The sequence below is a fragment of the Lactuca serriola genome, chromosome 4 (assembly GCF_051521515.1).
Source record: "Lactuca serriola cultivar US96UC23 chromosome 4, Lser_US96UC23_V15, whole genome shotgun sequence".
Classification (NCBI taxonomy): Eukaryota; Viridiplantae; Streptophyta; class Magnoliopsida; order Asterales; family Asteraceae; genus Lactuca; species Lactuca serriola.
The window spans coordinates 258,145,123-258,164,232 of NC_136411.1; the positions used below are offsets into that span (position 1 = coordinate 258,145,123).

At 40.4% G+C, this 19,110-nt stretch overlaps 2 protein-coding genes across 2 annotated transcripts; one reads left to right on the top strand and one right to left on the bottom strand.

Moving 5' to 3' along the window:
• Positions 1-9,446: 9,446 nt before the first annotated feature.
• On the top strand, positions 9,447-11,761 carry P5CR (pyrroline-5- carboxylate (P5C) reductase). The gene is made up of 7 exons (XM_079034343.1): positions 9,447-9,837; positions 10,250-10,298; positions 10,426-10,517; positions 10,618-10,690; positions 10,950-11,070; positions 11,194-11,299; positions 11,484-11,761. The coding sequence occupies exons 1-7, from the start codon at positions 9,640-9,642 to the stop codon at positions 11,670-11,672; spliced, it is 828 nt and encodes a 275-aa protein (XP_078890469.1). The 5' UTR covers positions 9,447-9,639; the 3' UTR covers positions 11,673-11,761.
• A 312-nt stretch (positions 11,762-12,073) lies between these two features.
• LOC145096951 (uncharacterized) lies at positions 12,074-15,597 on the bottom strand. The gene is made up of 5 exons (XM_079034341.1): positions 15,161-15,597; positions 14,935-15,046; positions 14,271-14,819; positions 13,210-13,393; positions 12,074-12,481 (listed from the first exon to the last, which is right to left on the bottom strand). Exons 1-5 carry the CDS (start codon positions 15,235-15,237, stop codon positions 12,456-12,458), a joined length of 948 nt encoding a protein of 315 aa, XP_078890467.1. The 5' UTR covers positions 15,238-15,597; the 3' UTR covers positions 12,074-12,455.
• Positions 15,598-19,110: the final 3,513 nt, after the last annotated feature.

Below are 19,110 nucleotides of genomic sequence, written 5' to 3' on the forward strand. Positions count from 1 at the left end.
TCTCTCTTGGTATGCTCCAAAACATCACAAGAATTCTGAGCGTGCAAAATTTCTTATGAAACTTTAAACCACAGCAATACTTCAAGTTTTGTTCATCAACATCTGCTTCACATCACATTGGAAATCATGAAAAACAATTTTCACATAAATCTTTGATTTCTGGCATGTTTTTGTTATTTGGGCAAAAACCCAGGATGGAAACCTTTTTGGAATGTAGTTTGCAGAGACAATCGTTGCAGAATTGACTTTTTTGGGGTTCTAAGAAGTGATGGACAACAAGAAGGATGGTTTTAGGGCAAATAATCGAGCAGCTTCTTCAGCAAGTTGAATTCGCCGTCATCGCCGCCACCAGCACCGATGCAATCCAAACTGTAACACCCAAAGTTTTGAAGGCCAAGAAAGGAAAGAAAACCCTAAGTTTAGGGGTCGACTCGGCGAGTCCGAGCGGGATCCGAGTCGAGGAGTAAGTGACTGACTCGGCGAGTCGGCCAAGTGGACTCGGCGAGTCTGGTCTGTGCGTGGAAAACCCTAAATTCGGGACTTTGAGCCTATATAAACGTTTTAATCTCCTTCCTAGGGCTCCTTGCTGCCTCTTAAGCCCTGGATATCAAACCCTAGCCGCCATATCCTCTATTTGAACCATTTATTGCCTTCAAGAGTGCATTTAGCTTGGAGGAAGACGAAGAATCTTGAGAGTGCAAGAAGGGGGCTGTAGATCCGGGATTGGGAAGACATTTCTGAGCTTTTGGAGGTATAAACTAGTTCCTGGACCCTTTTTGCATCTAGATTTATGTGTGGTTGTTGGGGCTCTTTAGCCATAATGATATTATGTTGAGTTAGGAGCCGGATCTGGAGTTGCTACTTCAGATCCAAGTGTGTTATGAGCTGGGGAAGCATAAAGTATCAGCCCTTGAGTCGATTTTGAAGCCCCTTGGCCTTAAACCCTAGTTTATGGTGCTTTTTGCCTAGATCTCCCTCTCTACACGTAAAGTTTGCAACTTTACGTAGGGGATAGGCTTGGGAAGGGTAGATCTACAGTTTGGAGTCCATGCATGACTCGAAAGTCCTCTGCATGTATGTAGATCTGAATGGACTCGGCGAGTCCTTCGAGTGGACTCGACGAGTAGCTTGAAGATGAGGAGGAACTCGACGAGTGGGATGAACAGCTCGTCGAGTCGGATGAAGATAGGCATGAACTCGGCGAGTTGGATGAAAAACTCGGCGAGTTGGATGAAGATTGCCGTGTGCTCGGCGAGTCTGTTCTTAGACTCGGCGAGTCAGGTCGCGTAGTCCCAAACCCTTCGAGTTAAGACTCGAGTCAGCGAGTCGAGCAAGGACTCAGTGAGTTGGTCAGGACAGGATTCGGGAATCTGTAGACTCGGCGAGTCAGGGGCTGACTCGGCGAGTCAAGTCGCGATTGGAAGGACTTTGAGCATAAGAACTCGGCGAGTCAGTAAGTGGACTCGGCGAGTAGGGTTGACCTGGAAGGTTGACTTTGACCAGGACTTTGACTTTGACAAGAGTTGACTTAGTTGACCTTTGAAGGTTAGTTAGACTAAGTGTTGTGTTGATATTGGTAGCTCGGGGAGCTACTGGAGCAGCAGTCCGGAGTCAGTGGTCAGGTAGCGGTCAAAGGAATTAGCAGCAGCAGTTCAGCAGTATCAGGTGAGTTTCCCATTATATGAATGGGTCTACGGCCACAATGCCGGCCCATGTAGTTATGAGTAGAAGACCCAGGGGTTAGCCCTAGGCCCAGTATGCTAGTATGATATTCGGGACGAGGTCCAATGATAGAGGGCGGGTGCCCAAGGAATGGTTTATGTGATAGTTTATACTTGTTGTCTGTGTGATACTTGTATGTGCCTGGTAGGGAGGTGAGTGTGGGCGAGGTTCCGTATCTCACCAATAGCAGAGTGTGGATGGTGTTCCACGTCTCAGTAGCAGCAGAGTAGGGGCGAGGCCCAAGTCAGGAAAGGAGTGAGTGTGGGCTGGGCCCATATCTCACTACCAGTAGGAGCATGAACGGGGTTCCGTGACTCATCAGTAGCAGGTCAGGGGCGGGGCCCAGAGATAGGCGAGGCCTTAGGACAAGATCCGTTAGTATGTGTTTAGCTTATGTGAGATGTTTATGTGCTATTATATGTTAGTGGGCGAGACCCTATGATAGGCGAGGCCTACGTGAAACAGATCTGTATCCGAGCGGGGCTCGAAGCCAGGCGGGGCATGAAGCGGCAGGGCCGTTGTAGCGGGCGAGGCCCGAGGTAGGGGGCGAGGCCCAGGATAGCGGGCGCGGCCCAGTATGTGCAGTATGTGGTTATGCATGGTATGTGGTAGGGTGGGGAACGCACTAAGCTTCGCGCTTACGGTTTTCAGTTTTGGTTTCAGGTACTTCTGGTAGCGGATGATGGAGCTCGGGATGATCGCATGGCACACACCATAGCTTAGACAGCCTGGGAATGTTTACTATGATAACGAATATGTATTTTGGAAACTAACACTTTGTTTATGTTTGAAAACGATGAATTTGCTTAACGTAATGTTTTATTAAATGAAATTTTTAGTCTTGAATTTTGGGACGTTACAAGTTGGTATCAGAGCCTTGGTTTGAGGGATTCGGGTATACTCTCGGGTGTGCCTGAACTCAAACTGAGGGGTCGGATGAAAAGTTTTCAAAAATGAAAAGACAGTTTCGTAAAAAGATTTTTGAGAACTAAAAACAGTTTCAGAAAAGCAAAAGAATTCAGAAAGAAAAAGAACTTTGAAAAGAGAAAAGGGTGTGGTGCATGCAATCAACCGAGTTCAAGTAAGTACCCCAAAATACCCATACAAGTTTATGTTATGATTATCAGTTGATAGAACAACATACTAGATTAGGACTAAGGATCTAGGAATGATGCCTTATGTGCCTATTATATGTGTTTGAGCTGCATGATAGTGCTGATTAGACAGTAGTAGGATAGCCTGTTTAGGTTATGCCTGAGTTTATGAGTTTGTGTTGCATGCTAGTTCAGATTCTTGCTATGTGGATATGATTGCTTGAGTATGTTGTGGTTAGATTTTCCCCTTGTCCGAATGCTGCTTGCTTTGTGCATTGTGGGATTTTGAGTGATGGGAGTTAGCCATTAGGTGGATACGTCACGTCACATGTGATCAGAGTTGAATAATCTCAGAGTGCTGGATTTGGCCCTATTGCGCAGCTCTTGTTTGAGTCCAACCGTTGTAGGGACAAGTCTTTTACTTGAAGGATTATCTGAGCCTCGTCACATGTGATGGTATCCAGGTGATGGCTAATTGGCATCACAAGGAGACCTTCAGCAGCTGAGGACTGGTTGAGTTGAGTCAGAGGTTTCCCTAGGGTAAGCCTAGGATGAGATAGTGCTGGGAGCAGTAGTAGTGGATAAGGGACCTGGTGGAGTCAAAGCAATTCCTGAGGAAAGTACGGATAGATGTGGAAGGTAGTATGGGCCCGTACTACTAAAAGCAGAGGATCCGTACTTGATTCGGGAAGGGCCAAGACAAGACCGGGGACCTAGTAGGGTGTGTGTTTGGTCTCACAGCAGTGATGAGTTTTCTGATAGTGGTTGTGTTATATGTTTCAGCATGGTGACGTTGCGAGAGAGACCAGTGGGCGGATCAGGCGCCGGAGAGGGATCAGGCTCGGGTTCAGGGGCCGAGCAGCTCGAGGAGCGGATGAGAAAGTTGATATCAACTGAGGTTACACGCAGTATCCTAGCTCAGACTCCTGTGATCTTTGGCACGGTCAAGGAGGGTATACTGGAGATCTTGGATGAGAGGCTGGGAGCCTTCCGTACCGAGATGATGGCGTTGTTGGGAGCGCATACCTTGACATTTCGAGAGTTTAGGGCTTGCGGGGCACCAGATTATCATGGGGCTAGGGACCCCATTGCTAGCAGCAAATGGTTGGCTGATGTTGCCAACGCTTTTCGTACGAGCAAGTGTCCCGAGGGGGACAAGGTTAGACTCGCCTCCTGTCTTCTGAAGGACAGAGCGAGGAATTGGTGGGAGGAGATTGGTCATGCTTTGGGGGATGATGTTGCATTGGACGCGATGACTTGGAGCGATTTCTCGGCCAGGTTCAGGGCAGAGTTTTCGCCGATTATTGAGGTGCAGCAGCTGGCACGAGAGTTTCAGGATTTGACGCAGACTACTGAGACTGTGGCGGTGATCACCACCAAGTTCAAGGAGAGGGCTCTTCTTGTACCGCAGTATGTCGCGGATGAGGAGATGAAGAAGGCTCGGTACCATGAGATGTTGAGGGATGACATCAGGGAGTTCGTGAGCAGATCCAGCTGTAAGACGCTAGAAGATATGATTTCTCGGGCTAGAGAAAGGGAAATTGATTTGGAGCAAATCCGGAAGAGGAAGCCGGATGAGGTTCAGGTAGCTGCGAGTTCGGGCAAAAGGCCCAAGGGATCGGATTCGAGATTGAGGGATCATCAGGATCGCAGTTGGTGCGGAAAGTGTGGCAGGGCGCACGGGGGCGCGTGCAGGAGTGGTAGCGGTGGTGAGTCTGGCTGTTTCAAGTGCAGTCGGACTGGTCATTTCAGCAGGGATTGTACTGTTACCGCCGCGCAGGGATCAGACTTTATATGTTTTCACTGCAACCAGCGGGGCCACAAGAAGGCCCAGTGTCCCAGTTTGTTTTCGGCAGGACGGGTGGTGGCACCCGCCCCTACAACCTTGAGGATCACGGATGGCCGTCAGGGCCGGGTAGAGGCACCTGCGGCAGGGAGCAGGGCTTGTTAGATGACGACCTTGGAGACGCGAGCAACGTTGGACGTTGCAGGTATGCAATTTCCCATTTTCAGTTCTTTTATTTGTGTATGATTTTATTGTTATGGTTCTGCATCATTATCGGTAAAAGTATTTTATTTTGAGTGGTTGATTGTGATCAAGTTATATGCCTTCTGCATACCTTGGATATCCGAATGGTAGTGAGGGGAGGTACCCTATTGAAAAAGGTTTCGAAGGATGCAGTAACTGTAGCATGCTTGGGAGGGACTTGGTATGTCTCGCTAGATCGAAGTTGTATAATGTTAGAAATGGATTGGTTAGATCCCTAGCTAAGGTAAGCTTGGGTTCCTTAGCAGATGGATTATGGAATGGAAACTAAGATCGGGATCTCTTTTGGAGTATTGAGCAACAAGGGGTAAGCAGGATCGAAGTGGGGGAGAATCCTCCGAGTGTGCGAAGGTAGGAGCACGCAGATCCAGAATGAGTGTGCAATCTCCGAGAAGGAAAAGAAGTAGTTCAGCATTTGATGGATTGAGGATTTCAGGGTTGGGAGTTTGAGAAACTCCCCATCAGCTAGTGCGTGTGATGGCAATGGTTAGTGCGTAGTTGGGAATTCGGGTTGTGGATCGCCCGAAGGACTCGAGGGAGTCGGAATGAGGATCTAGAGAGCTTATGGCACGTGGGTGCCTTTGTTCTAGCAGGCAGTGGTGGAAGTGTTGTAAGACTACGGGGCAGCCGTAGCATTCACTAACAGTCAGCAATGGATGGTGATGTAAGACTACGGGTAAGCCGTAACATTCCTTAGTAGCTTCGTTAGCGGAGTTGGGGCGAGGCCCTTATCTCCTAGTGATCTGATAGGGATCAGTGATGGATAGTGGATGAGAATGATAGGGAGTTTGCCTATATAGCCCTAGAGAGGTGAGGCTTTGGGAGAGGCCGCTCCAGGATATAGTTGGGTGAGACCCGTGGGCGAGGCCCGAGCGAGAGTGGGTAGACTAGTGGGACTAGGAGGTTAGAGGCGGGTGGGACCCGTGGGCGAGGCCCGTGAGTTTTAGCAGCACAGGTGGGACCTGGTAAGGACCTTAGTGTCAAGTTAGGGGATCGGGAATCCTAGGTTTGTAGTGCCTGAATGGCATAGTAGATTGAGCAGTTATAGGTGATCGAAGTTCTTTGGAAGTCGCTGGGAGCGACTAGTTGTGGTGTTGGGACTAGCTACCGGTGGGAGCCGGTAATCTAGTCATTGATAGGTTGGTAGGGACCAGGGTGGTCTCAGTTCATCTGGAAGTCAGAAAAGGAACAACATAATTGTCAGGCAGTGGCAATGCGAGTATGCAGCGCATGGTGGAATTCAGTTAGTTGATCATGAGGTGCTCGGCACCAGACCATAGTAGAAAGAAATGCCTAGTGGATACTGGCGATAATGACTCGCACTGGTAAGCGGGGGTGATGGAGTTGGTGAAGGATAGGGCCTTCACAGTGATAGAAGGAATAGTTGGTTATGGAGCATTGCCTTGGGGAGGCAAGGAAATCACACAAGGAAGGAAGTGGAGAACCCCTATGGGTTCAGTGCAATACTTGGTGAGTACCAGAAGGATTGTCGGTTGAGTAATTTCTGTTTCTAAGTTGTTCAGGGTCAGGTTTGACCCGAGGGTTATGTTAGTCAGAATGACCAGGTGGAAGACCAGCGCAGGTAGGCGGCTGGTGTTGGGATAATTGGTGGGTATTGGAGGCGGATCGCAGGTGGTGGATCATGGCAAACTTCGAGGACGAAGTTTAATTTAAGTGGGGGAGAGTTGTAACACCCAAAGTTTTGAAGGCCAAGAAAGGAAAGAAAACCCTAAGTTTAGGGGTCGACTCGGCGAGTCCAAGGAGGGACTCGGCGAGTCCGAGCGGGATCCGAGTCGAGGAGTAAGTGACTGACTCGGCGAGTCGGCCAAGTGGACTCGGTGAGTCTGGTCTGTGCGTGGAAAACCCTAAATTCGGGACTTGGAGCCTATATAAACGTTTTAATCTCCTTCCTAGGGCTCCTTGCTGCCTCTTAAGCCCTGGATATCAAACCCTAGCCGCCATATCCTCTATTTGAACCATTTATTGCCTTCAAGAGTGCATTTAGCTTGGAGGAAGACGAAGAATCTTGAGAGTGCAAGAAGGGGGCTGCAGATCCGGGATTGGGAAGACATTTCTGAGCTTTTGGAGGTATAAACTAGTTCCTGGACCCTTTTTGCATCTAGATTTATGTGTGGTTGTTGGGGCTCTTTAGCCATAATGATATTATGTTGAGTTAGGAGCCGGATCTGGAGTTGCTACTTCAGATCCAAGTGTGTTATGAGCTGGGGAAGCATAAAGTATCAGCCCTTGAGTCGATTTTGAAGCCCCTTGGCCTTAAACCCTAGTTTATGGTGCTTTTTGCCTAGATCTCCCTCTCTACACGTAAAGTTTGCAACTTTACGTAGGGGATAGGCTTGGGAAGGGTAGATCTACAGTTTGGAGTCCATGCATGACTCGAAAGTCCTCTGCATGTATGTAGATCTGAATGGACTCGGCGAGTCCTTCGAGTGGACTCGGCGAGTAGCTTGAAGATGAGGAGGAACTCGACGAGTGGGATGAACAGCTCGTCGAGTCGGATGAAGATAGGCATGAACTCGGCGAGTTGGATGAAAAACTCGGCGAGTTGGATGAAGATTGTCGTGTGCTCGGCGAGTCTGTTCTTAGACTCGGCGAGTCAGGTCGCGTAGTCCCAAACCCTTCGAGTTAAGACTCGAGTCAGCGAGTCGAGTAAGGACTCAGTGAGTTGGTCAAGACAGGATTCGGGAATCTGTAGACTCGGCGAGTCAGGGGCTGACTCGGCGAGTCAAGTCGCGATTGGAAGGACTTTGAGCATAAGAACTCGGTGAGTCAGTAAGTGGACTCGGCGAGTAGGGTTGACCTGGAAGGTTGACTTTGACCAGGACTTTGACTTTGACAAGAGTTGACTTAGTTGACCTTTGAAGGTTAGTTAGACTAAGTGTTATGTTGATATTGGTAGCTCGGGGAGCTACTGGAGCAGCAGTCTGGAGTCAGTGGTCAGGTAGCGGTCAAAGGAATTAGCAGCAGCAGTTCAGCAGTATCAGGTGAGTTTCCCATTGTATGAATGGGTCTACGGCCACAATGCCGACCCATGTAGTTATGAGTAGAAGACCCATGGGTTAGCCCTAGGCCCAATATGCTAGTATGATATTCAGGACGAGGTCCAATGATAGAGGACGGGTGCCCAAGGAATGGTTTATGTGATAGTTTATACTTGTTGTCTGTGTGATACTTGTATGTGCCTGGTAGGGAGGTGAGTGTGGGCGAGGTTCTGTATCTCACCAATAGCAGAGTGTGGATGGTGTTCCACGTCTCAGTAACAGCAGAGCAGGGGCGAGGCCCAAGTCAGGAAAGAAGTGAGTGTGGGCTGGGCCCGTATCTCACTACCAGTAGGAGCATGGACGGGGTTCCGTGACTCATCAGTAGCAGGTCAGGAGCGGGGCCCAGAGATAGGCGAGACCTTAGGACAAGATCCGTTAGTATGTGTTTAGCTTATGTGAGATGTTTATGTGCTATTATATGTTAGTGGGCGAGGCCTACGTGAAACAGATCTGTATCCGAGCGGGGCTCGAAGCCAGGCGGGGCCTGGAGCGGCGGGGCCGTTGTAGCGGGCGAGGCCCGAGGTAGGGGGCGAGGCCCAGGATAGCAGGCGCGGCCCAGTATGTGCAGTATGTGGTTATGCATGGTATGTGGTAGGGTGGGGAACTCACTAAGCTTTGCGCTTACGGTTTTCAGTTTTGGTTTCAGGTACTTCCGGTAGCGGATGATGGAGCTCGGGATGATCGCATGGCACACACCATAGCTTAGACAGCCTGGGAATGTTTACTCTGATAACGAATATGTATTTTGGAAACTAACACTTTGTTTATGTTTGAAAACGATGAATTTGCTTAACGTAATGTTTTATTAAATGAAATTTTTAGTCTTGAATTTTGGGACGTTACACAGACGAACTTCACGTCACCCAATATCACACTCAGGAACTCCAGTTCCAGCATGCCAATTCCTTCACTACTTCGATTCAGTTATTTTATGGGAATTAGGTTATCCTCATCGGAAAATAGTTACCTAAACTTTTCAATTTTCGCAACAAATTTTCATCGGATATGCACCACAGAGTAATCAGATTCCTAGAGTACTCAGTTTCCTAGAGTAATCAGATTCCTGAGTGCTTTATTTGGTACAAGCTTTTTGTGAAGAGGAAGTTGTCTGGATTTCAGACACGAATAAGGGTGATCTTTGATCCATCTTCAAAGAAAAAATATACAGAAGTGAAGTGTTCTTATGTACACAGACACACACACACACACACACAGAGAGAGAGAGAGAGAGAGAGAGAGAGAGAAAGATTTCTTTTTTTATTTTTCTTTTAATCGAAAAATTATTTAGATAAATAAAAAATCTAAAAAAACAAAAATTAAGCGCAAAATCGTCATTGTAAAAAAGTTTAAAATAAGTTGGACCAAACTTGCAACAAAATAAAAACTTTAGACTTGTGGTGCTAGTCCAAACTGTTTTGGACCCAAGTGGTAATTTTCAGCAAACCATAGCTACTGCAGTTTTGTCTCTATTTTGTCTCTATATAAGATTAATATAGAATATAGATACGGACCCTGAACAACTGAGTTATCCAATGGCCCGGCCCATAAGAAGTCGATTCTCCTGAAGACTGGAAAGGATTGGTTACTTACTCCTCCAATCAGTTGCGGGGCTACTGAAGTATTCGGTAAAACTGTATTTTCGCATCATCAAGCCACTGATCCGACTCTTTCAATCTTGTCATCGCTGCTTTGGTAGAAGCATTTTGATCATTGAACAATGTCTGCGGTTTCTCCTATTCCGAGTGAGACGTACAAGCTAGGGTTCATCGGAGCTGGTAAGATGGCGGAGAGTATAGCCAGAGGCGTTGTCAAATCCGGTGTTCTCCCCGCTTCACGTATTAAGACAGCTCACAAAGGCTCTCGCCGCGCCGCTTTCGAGTCCTTCGGTGTCGGTGTTGCTGAACACAACAACCAGGTATAATATACTGTTTGTTTCCATTCGTAGCAGTGATATGTTACTGTGTTCTTGTACAACGCCCAACAACCTCAGGAAATGAATTTGCATACTGATGTGATTATTAATGGGGTTTTGTTCCGATTGTCGGGATTTTAGCAACAAACATTAATTTCAACCATTTCGCTGTCGACGAAATCATCGATCTTTCCTAGTTTAGAATTTCGATACATATTTGCAAAGTGTATTTGCATCTGGATGTATGAAATTGCAAACATCTCGTTTGTTTAAGCTTAGTATTAGTAATTGAGTGAATGAGTTTTCTAACAATTGTTAGTGAAGTACATTAGAAAGAGCTGTTTATTGCATTTAACCCTTTTACTTATCCCACTGTAATCTTTTTTTGTTTTTAACTGACATCTTTCGTGTTCAGGTTGTTGAAAACAGTGATGTGGTGATTTTCTCTGTGAAGCCACAAGTTGGTATTTTTCATGCTGCCTATGCCTCTAATGTCATTTTTGCAATATTAGAGTGCACAAAGTTTTTTTTTATTTTTTTCTTTGTTTGAAATATAAAATCTGATTACTATTTTTCTACTTGTGGCTGCAGTTAAAGATGCTGTGTTGCAACTGAGGCCTCTCCTATCTGAGAAAAAGCTTCTGGTGTCAGTAGTTGCTGGTGTCAAATTAAAAGATCTTCAGGTTTCATGAAAACAAAATTTTAATAATGTTGTATATTTGATGTTTTATGGAAATATTTAGAAGGTGATAATTTTATAATAATTTGTTTTGTTTGATCCAGGAATGGGCTGGTCATGATCGATTTATTAGGGTTATGCCAAATACCCCTGCTGCTGTAGGTGAAGGAGCATCTGGTATATTTTTCTTCTTTTTTTTTATTTATTTATAATAATTGGTTTTTTGGGCTTGATTGCTAGAAAGAAAGATATATAAGGACTTAATCGAATATGAGGTCAAAATGTAAGGACTTTTCTGAAAATTTCCCACAAAAAATAACAAAAGTAGCATGCTATAAAGCCTATACTAAACAAATCAATGGAACTACTAATTTTAAATATGTAAGATAATGCAAGAAAAAAAAAAGGAATATTTGTAAAAATAGTTTGTATGCAGTTATGAGCATGGGAGCAGGAGCAACACAAGAAGATGGTGAAATAATTGCAAAGTTATTTGGAGCGGTTGGTAAGATATGGAAAGCCGATGAGAAACTCTTTGATGCAGTCACAGGCTTGAGGTAACTATATGTCTCTTTCAATATAATACCAAATACCAATGTAACTTTTTATTTATTTATTTATTTTGAAATGAAAGTAATTATTGATAAAGAAATTAAGTTGTTTTTTTTTTTAAATTTCAGTGGGAGTGGGCCAGCTTATATATTTCTGGTCATAGAAGCTTTAGCGGATGGTGCTGTTGCTGCAGGTCTACCACGGGAACTTGCTCTTAATTTGGCCTCTCAAACTGTAAGTAGTCTTTTTTTACCATAACATGTAATTTATATTTAGAAAGAATTACCTAAAATATCATTTAACTTGATTTACATTTCAATTTAAAAAGCCAAACAAAAAATAAGAGATGGATTTGAAACAGATTATAATTCCTATAAACGGAGGGCATTTATGTCTTTTCATATATATTTTTTTTAAGGTTTTGGGGGCAGCGAGTATGGCTAGGGAGACTGGGAGGCATCCAGGACAGCTGAAAGACGATGTGACATCGCCAGGTGGCACGACAATTGCTGGGATTCATGAGCTGGAGAAGTCGGGATTCCGTGGGATTTTAATGAATGCGGTTGTTGCTGCTGCAAAACGTAGCCGTGAGCTTTCACAAAATTAGTTTTTTATTTTTTATTTTTTATTTTTATTTCATGGTAGAAACATATTATGCATAATTAATGAATTAAAGTACGTTGCTATTTTCGGCTAGTTTTTTTTTTTTTTTTTTTTTGAGAGATTGAATAAAGATTGGCCTTTGGTATTAGTTCATGATGGATGTCCATGCTTTCTGGTAGGGGCAGTTTTGTAAAATTGTTTCGACATCAGTAGATGATGTCCAATGATAGCATTAATGTCTTCTTTATTTTCATATCTGATTGCTTTCTGGTAGGGGCAGTTTTGTAAAATTGCTTTCTGGTTGGTTTTATCCAAATTTCATTATCAAAAAACCATTCCAATCCGCTGGATTTTAAAACCAATATGGGTATTAACCAACAGAAAGGAAGAAAAAACATGCACAAGTACAACAATGATAAGAATACACATATCCAATATTCCAAGAAATACATGCCTAAACATTCTACAGACTGTTTCAAAGTGGGATGAATATTTCAACTGCAACTACAACTACAAAAGCATACATGTTGACCCTAAAGATTTACAGTTTATGTTTTACATAAAAGAAACATTGATATATGTACAAAAAATCCATATCTGAAAATAAACTTGCAAAACTCGCCTACAAACATGGTTCTTCTATGACAATTAACAACCATCGCTGATGAAGGTCAAATACAATGTTATAATTGGGTAAAAAAATTTATCACTTAAACATGTCCAATATTCCAAGACACCCTTTTTGGGTATCCTGTAATCTTCTGCAATTAAGACTAGAGCTCCAGTTTCAGATCACATGCACTGTCACTATTGCTGCAAGAAAAAGATTAAAAACATAAGTTTTCAAAAAAAAAAAAAAACAAGAAAACTGTAATTTGAGATTAAAAAAATGGTTTGAAGAGATAAAACATCAACATACTTCGGTTGATTTGTTTATTATAGCATTCTTCTTTCATTTCTTATTACAAAATCGTGCTCTTGAAAAATCTATCTTGTAATATAATCGAAATAAAACATTGAAAATGTTTGTGTGATTAATAACAAAAAGATAAGAATGTGGTTAAAGAAAACAAGAAAAACGGTAATTTTGTGAATAAAAAACGGGTTAAAGCAATAAATAGCAACATATTGTCGTTGATTTGTTGATAGTAGCATTATATATTCATTTCTTGTTATTAGAATTTACAGTATCATGCTTTAAAAAATCTACCCAATTGTAGCAATATAATCGAAAGACAAAGCAATTTCCACTCCTATATAATTGGCTAGATATTTCTAAGTATAAATGTACAATGATGTCCTACAAAGAAAAATATTTAAAAGTACAATGCTAAAATTTTCCTTAAAAGAAAAAAAAGTTCAATGATGTAATAGACGAGAATAAAAGTAGGGTGCTATAATATACAAATAAATGAAAGCCAATTGTTGTTTCCTTATTTAGCACTTAAAAAGATTCATCGAGTAGAATGTGGTAATAGAAAGAATGAAAGTAGGAAGATTAAAATTAAATATATTTTTGGAATATGAAAAAGCAAACTCACCAAAAATGAAAATGAGGACAAGTATCCAAAATATGATTTGGGTAGGGCGACTATATTGCACATAATATTGTGACCTTTGAAGTTGTCTTTGAATACCACCATACCACCCGTAAAGTTGCTTTTGATAACAATCATCACCATTCTCAAGGCAACTCTTACTCCTTTCATAATATGCATTAATACCCTTTTCATGCATAAAAAAATAACAAACAAAATATTACATAACATATTATAAGATAATCAAAATTTTCATTCTCTACCCATACAGGACGAGTTATTATCAAAGCATCCACAATAGTAAAGCTTATTTATTGGATGATATGCTACCAATTTCAAATTATATCATTTTTGATGTTATATGTAAATCAAAAAAATCGAAATTAAATATAAATAACTATATAGTATATAAAATTTAGCTTTGTGAAGTAGTAGTATTGGTAGTTTCATTTTTATTTATAGCATAAAATAATACAATCACAATAAATGTTTCTAAGCTCATTTATTTTTAATTATTATAAACTTTCTAATTTCTACTATTTATATATTTCTAAGGGGGTTATATTTCCATGTATGTTTTTTATTCATCCACTTAAAAAAGACGTTTCGACTTTTATACCCTTATCGTGATTCTCTCGTTTCAACTAAAATGAGGGATGCCATTAAAAAAAAAACTAAAATGAGGGTTATAAAAGTCAAATCATCTTCTTTCAAAGTGAATGAATAAAAAGCGCGGGTGGATATATCACAATCCCATTTCTAAATGTTACCAAATTTCTAACTTTTTCTTATTTACATTTTTATAAAATTCTAAGAAATAACATTTTACCAGTTTTAGAATATCTTATATATCCATTTTACATTATACTAAACAAAATAACTTTTATTTGTAACTAATAAACTAAGAGAATAAAAGATTATAAAAAAAGTATAAAACAGCTTACAGCTACTTGGTCAAACTTGTAAATTTACAAGGTAATCTGAAAAAAAAAAAAAAAAAAAAAAAAAAAAAGCTTCTACTATTGTGGATGTTCTTAATCATGTAAAGTTAAATAAAAACTCACTTTGCTTAAAGGTTGAATCTCAGGCAATTTAACATCAGCTTCATGTCGATTATCTATAAGCTTCAGTTTCCTATAACCATTTTTTGACCACTGTAATTTTGCTGCAGAATCCATGGCATTTAAAAACCCTGAAAAACTCGGTATCTTTCTTGGAGGCTCTTCTGGTTTTCCACCATCATCATCCACCACAATATTCCAGGCACCACCAATGTCAGCACCGGCACTTGCTGTTCTTCTATGCCCTGAAACTTTCTTCTCATTTTTCTCATTAAGGCATTGTACTTTTGAAGGAAGCTTTTGTTTCTGTTTTTGGTCAACGTTTGACTTTGACCCTGAAAGGAATGATGCTAGTTCTTCGGTTTCTCCTTCATTGAGGCGTATCCATGGGCGAGGTGGTTTTCCTGTGGGAATAGCTGATTCATCTAATGCTTTTGAAGCTTTTGAAATTTGACAATCGATTGCTTTGATAAATTCGCGGTGTCTGGTTTTAGCATCTTCTGTAGAAGATTTGATGTAACTCTGTTCAACTGCCTTTTCAAACTCTTCTAACTGTATAAAATTGATTATCAATAGGGTAAAAATGGAGAAAATAGCGATGTAGTTTTGTTAAGTTGTAAGCAAATAAGAAGCTATTAATTATCTATATAAATGGCGTGAAGATCACCTGCCATTTAGCAGTGCCATGGGCAGTGCGTAAATCCCTTCGAAGTTCTTCTGTTTTCCAAGCAGAAGGTTCTTTCAAAGCGTGAATCAGTGTTCTGTATGTTGATTCCATTCTTCATCCATGAAAGAATTAACAGTAAATAAACGAAGATCTGGTAAAGAAACTACAAGTACAAAACTACTAAAACGATATAAACCCTAATCGACAAGACACAAGCATCAGATACCTGTCAGCAGATTCCTGAACTTCTTCAGCAGCAGAAAAGAACGGATCTTTCTCCCACCGTTCGAAATGCGACGACATAGCTCTCCACGGTCTCTTTGACAAAAACGAATGTACCGATTTGGGAGCAAAGATTTATGTTCAAATGTAACAAAGAATAATGGAATGAAAAGCCCAGAAATCAAAGAGCGATTAAACCCTAACTCGTAAACAATCCCTTCCGAAATCAAAATCAATGACGATGGAATTTTCCAATAGATCACTACACAAAATCTCGATACCCGTTTTCGATTGAAATAAGTTGGTTGGTTAATTTTTCAGGTGGAAAGAGATTAAGATTTGGGAAAAAGAGAGCTTTTATTTATGGTATCGTGGCGCTGTCGAGAGCCAACCGCTTTGGGGGAAGGTTACAGCGTCGTTGCCTTTTATGTTAGGTGCCCGGTCAAAACCGAGTGTGTAGAAACCAGAAATAATGCATTTGGTCAAAATTGCGGACTCGAAAAGAAGTAATCTAATCAGAAGTACATTGAAAACAAAATTCTAATATAATACAATCGGTATTCGTAGATGATAATCTATTTTAGTTCTTACTGCGACCTCTTTTAGTTCTTGGTGCGACCTATGCTGCCAAGTGTTTGAATGGTTTGAAAGTAAATATGCAAAATCAGAAATCGTGTGGGGAGCTAGAGCTATTTGAGGTGGCCATGGGAAATTCGGACATCTGATGATGTATTTTTAATAACTAAGTTGTCGAAGACACCAAAAACGGCACAAGATATCATTTGAGTGGTAGTCGATGAACTGAACAAGAATCAACACATTTTAGTGGTACGTGACATTTGGGATATACAAATTCTTTTTGAAGTTTGTGTGGATAAGATTCTGCTCGGTCTTCGACGACCACTGAAATCATCCACGAACGACGAGAGTGCCGCTAAAATGTGTGTTGTAGAGACATAATGTTGACTACCTTAAGGAATTTCTCTATAGCCCAAATCAATTGTCCACACAAACTTGAGGACATAACGTGTGAATGATATTTGGACTATAGAGACATAACGTGGACGACCTCTTGTAAGCTATGACCAACTGGTTCAAGTCACGATTTTGGAAGAATTTGCAAGAAGAAATGAGTACGAAGTTATGTTTGAGTACTAACTATCATCCACAAATGAACGAACAAAGTGAGGACAATTCAAACCTCAAAGGATATGACACGTACATGTGTTTTAGATTTTGCAAGCAATTGTGATAAACATCTTCTTATGGTAGAGTATATATATATATATATATATATATATATATATATATATATATATATATATATATATATAACAATGATTATCACTATGACATTAAAATGGTGTCGTTTGAGGAATTGTATAGAAATAAATGTTGAAATGTCATCTTATTGGCTAGCGGGTTTAATATTAGTCCATGTAATTATTGATGTAACGACCTAAACTTTTCCATTTCGTCATCAATATTAGTTTTTCGTTATGTTATTGTTGAGTTATTTTTGTCATGGTTAAAATTAACTTTGATTGGGTAAAGTGCAAAAAAATAAATAAATAAACAATACTTATCGTATACATGGGTCATGGAGTCATTTTTTCACACTTACGGGCCCAAATTGAAAGTTATGAAGTATTTAAGCAACATTAACCTTAGAATCTGGGATTAAACCCTACTTGGTTACCTCCTTTGTACCTTGAAGTGTGTTATTAGATTTCTTTCCTTCCTTGTGTTGGATTGGGTATCTAAGTAAATAACTAAATTAGTACAATTTTGAATTATTAGCAAAATCCTTTGGGTTGCCCTCAAACCTAGTAATAAATGAATTTATTAACATATATATATATATATATATATATATATATATACACACACACAAAGAGAGAGAGATAGAGAGACTGACTGATTTGTTGATTTATTATGTGAATAATAAATTAAATAGAAATAAATGAATTTATTAATATGTTATGAAAATAATATATTAATTACAAATTGTATTAGATAATTAATAATTAATAAGAAATTAATTAGAATTAACTTGAGATTATTTGGATTAATTAAAAGTGCAAAGACTATTTGGTTATTTATTGAAAGTTGAAGCAGGAAGACTCTAGAACCCCTTGGGATGGGGTGGACGAAAATTGACTAGGAATAGCCTAGAATTTTCATCCATGGGGTTAGGATAAGGAGATAAGGTAACTTGATTATTATATTAATTAATCTAGGCCTTATCCCAGAAACCCTGGATTTGGCCTCAAGTTTCCTTAAGCTATATAAACTTCCTTATGGCCTCATGATTTCATCCACTCCTTTCTAAGAAGTCAAGGCCGAAATTTTGAGCTCCCCTCTACTCTCTCTTTAAGCCTCCTTGTTACTATGGTTATCTGATTTCAGAAGCAATAGAGAAATCAGATACAAAAATCCAATAACTCTCTGAGACTTTGACTTGTTCCTATAATCAAATGGAGAAGAAATCAGATTAATAAGAATTAATCATATTTCTAAAACAAACCTAAACAAACATAGATTTCAAATAAAAAGCTGTGGAAAATCAAATATATGGTTATTGAAGAAATCAAATAAATAAAAAATAAAGCATTTTTTGAGATTAGACTTACCCAAATGTGATTTCTGAAACCATGGAGAAATGAGAGCTCAAAGCATACAAAAGTCCAATGTCTTTGAGACTTGGTAAACTCATTTTTTACTGTAATAAAATGTAGAAGAAATCAGATAGAGAATACATCAAAGAGATAAAAAAAATAAAGCAAATTATGAGAATAACATTTCCCAAAATGATTTATGAATCAACAATATCGAGCACAAATAGAATTATAGAGGAAAATCATATTTGGTTTATGAAAGACTGCTAAATCCAACACCCAACAAGATACAATCACACCCAAATCACTAACTCTAAAATTAATAATTGATGTATCCGTATCACACTATCACTTATCGAAATTGTTATATCTCTTACAGCCAAGAATCGATAAAAGAACAATATCAATATATGTTCTTACTTTTTATTTATCAGAGAGAGAGAGAGAGAGAGGGAGAGAGAGAGACAGAGAAAGATAAAGACGTATTCAAGGCTACTAGGCATTGATTTCTCCATGGATAACAACACTAACGTGTTTCTAGGCGCCATGCGATGTTTCGTTTCTCTATGCCGCTATCTATGGCGCGATGCCTCTCTTTCCCCTGATTTCTTTCTCTTCATTCTTGTTAGTAAACAAAAGAGATATGAGCTAAGTTAGTTGGGCTATAATTACAAATAATATAGATATATGTGGACTTACATGCCCCTAAAACTTTGATGCCCTAGGCCTAAGCCCAAGCCGCCCATGTATTGGGCCGATACTGCTCCCCCTAACGCGGGGCGTACCCTCGCAGATCCCAAAAGTCCATTAACTACCTAACTGCTTAAGCACTTAATTCCACATCATAGATCCATGGTCTAGATGCACCCTAGAGTCATAAAGTCTCCAAATTTATGACTTTACACGTCCAATAGTCCTTAATCCATTAAGACCCTTTTTCCAGATGCATGAGACACTCCTGCCCATTGGGACCTCATTTTTATGACTAACGACCTCATTTTTAGGGTCTAGAAGGACAACTCAAAATGTCCAAAATCAAACACGCGCAACAATGGGACTTTTAGGACATAAGAACCTCATAAAGCTACCAAGATAAGATCTAAGCAAACCAAGCATAAAGGTAGCAACTTTTTAACTTCTGGAGCTTCCCAAGAAGATGATAATCCAAGATCTATAAGATTGCTTTCCTTCCTAGACTCCTTGATGCACTTTCTTTTCCTTTAAGCACACAAATAACACATTTTAAGCTCAAAACACTCTCTTATTGGGTTAGGGTTTGCTAAGAACGACTCAAGGACTTGGAGGCTAAAAGAGTGAGGCTAAATGATCCATAAAG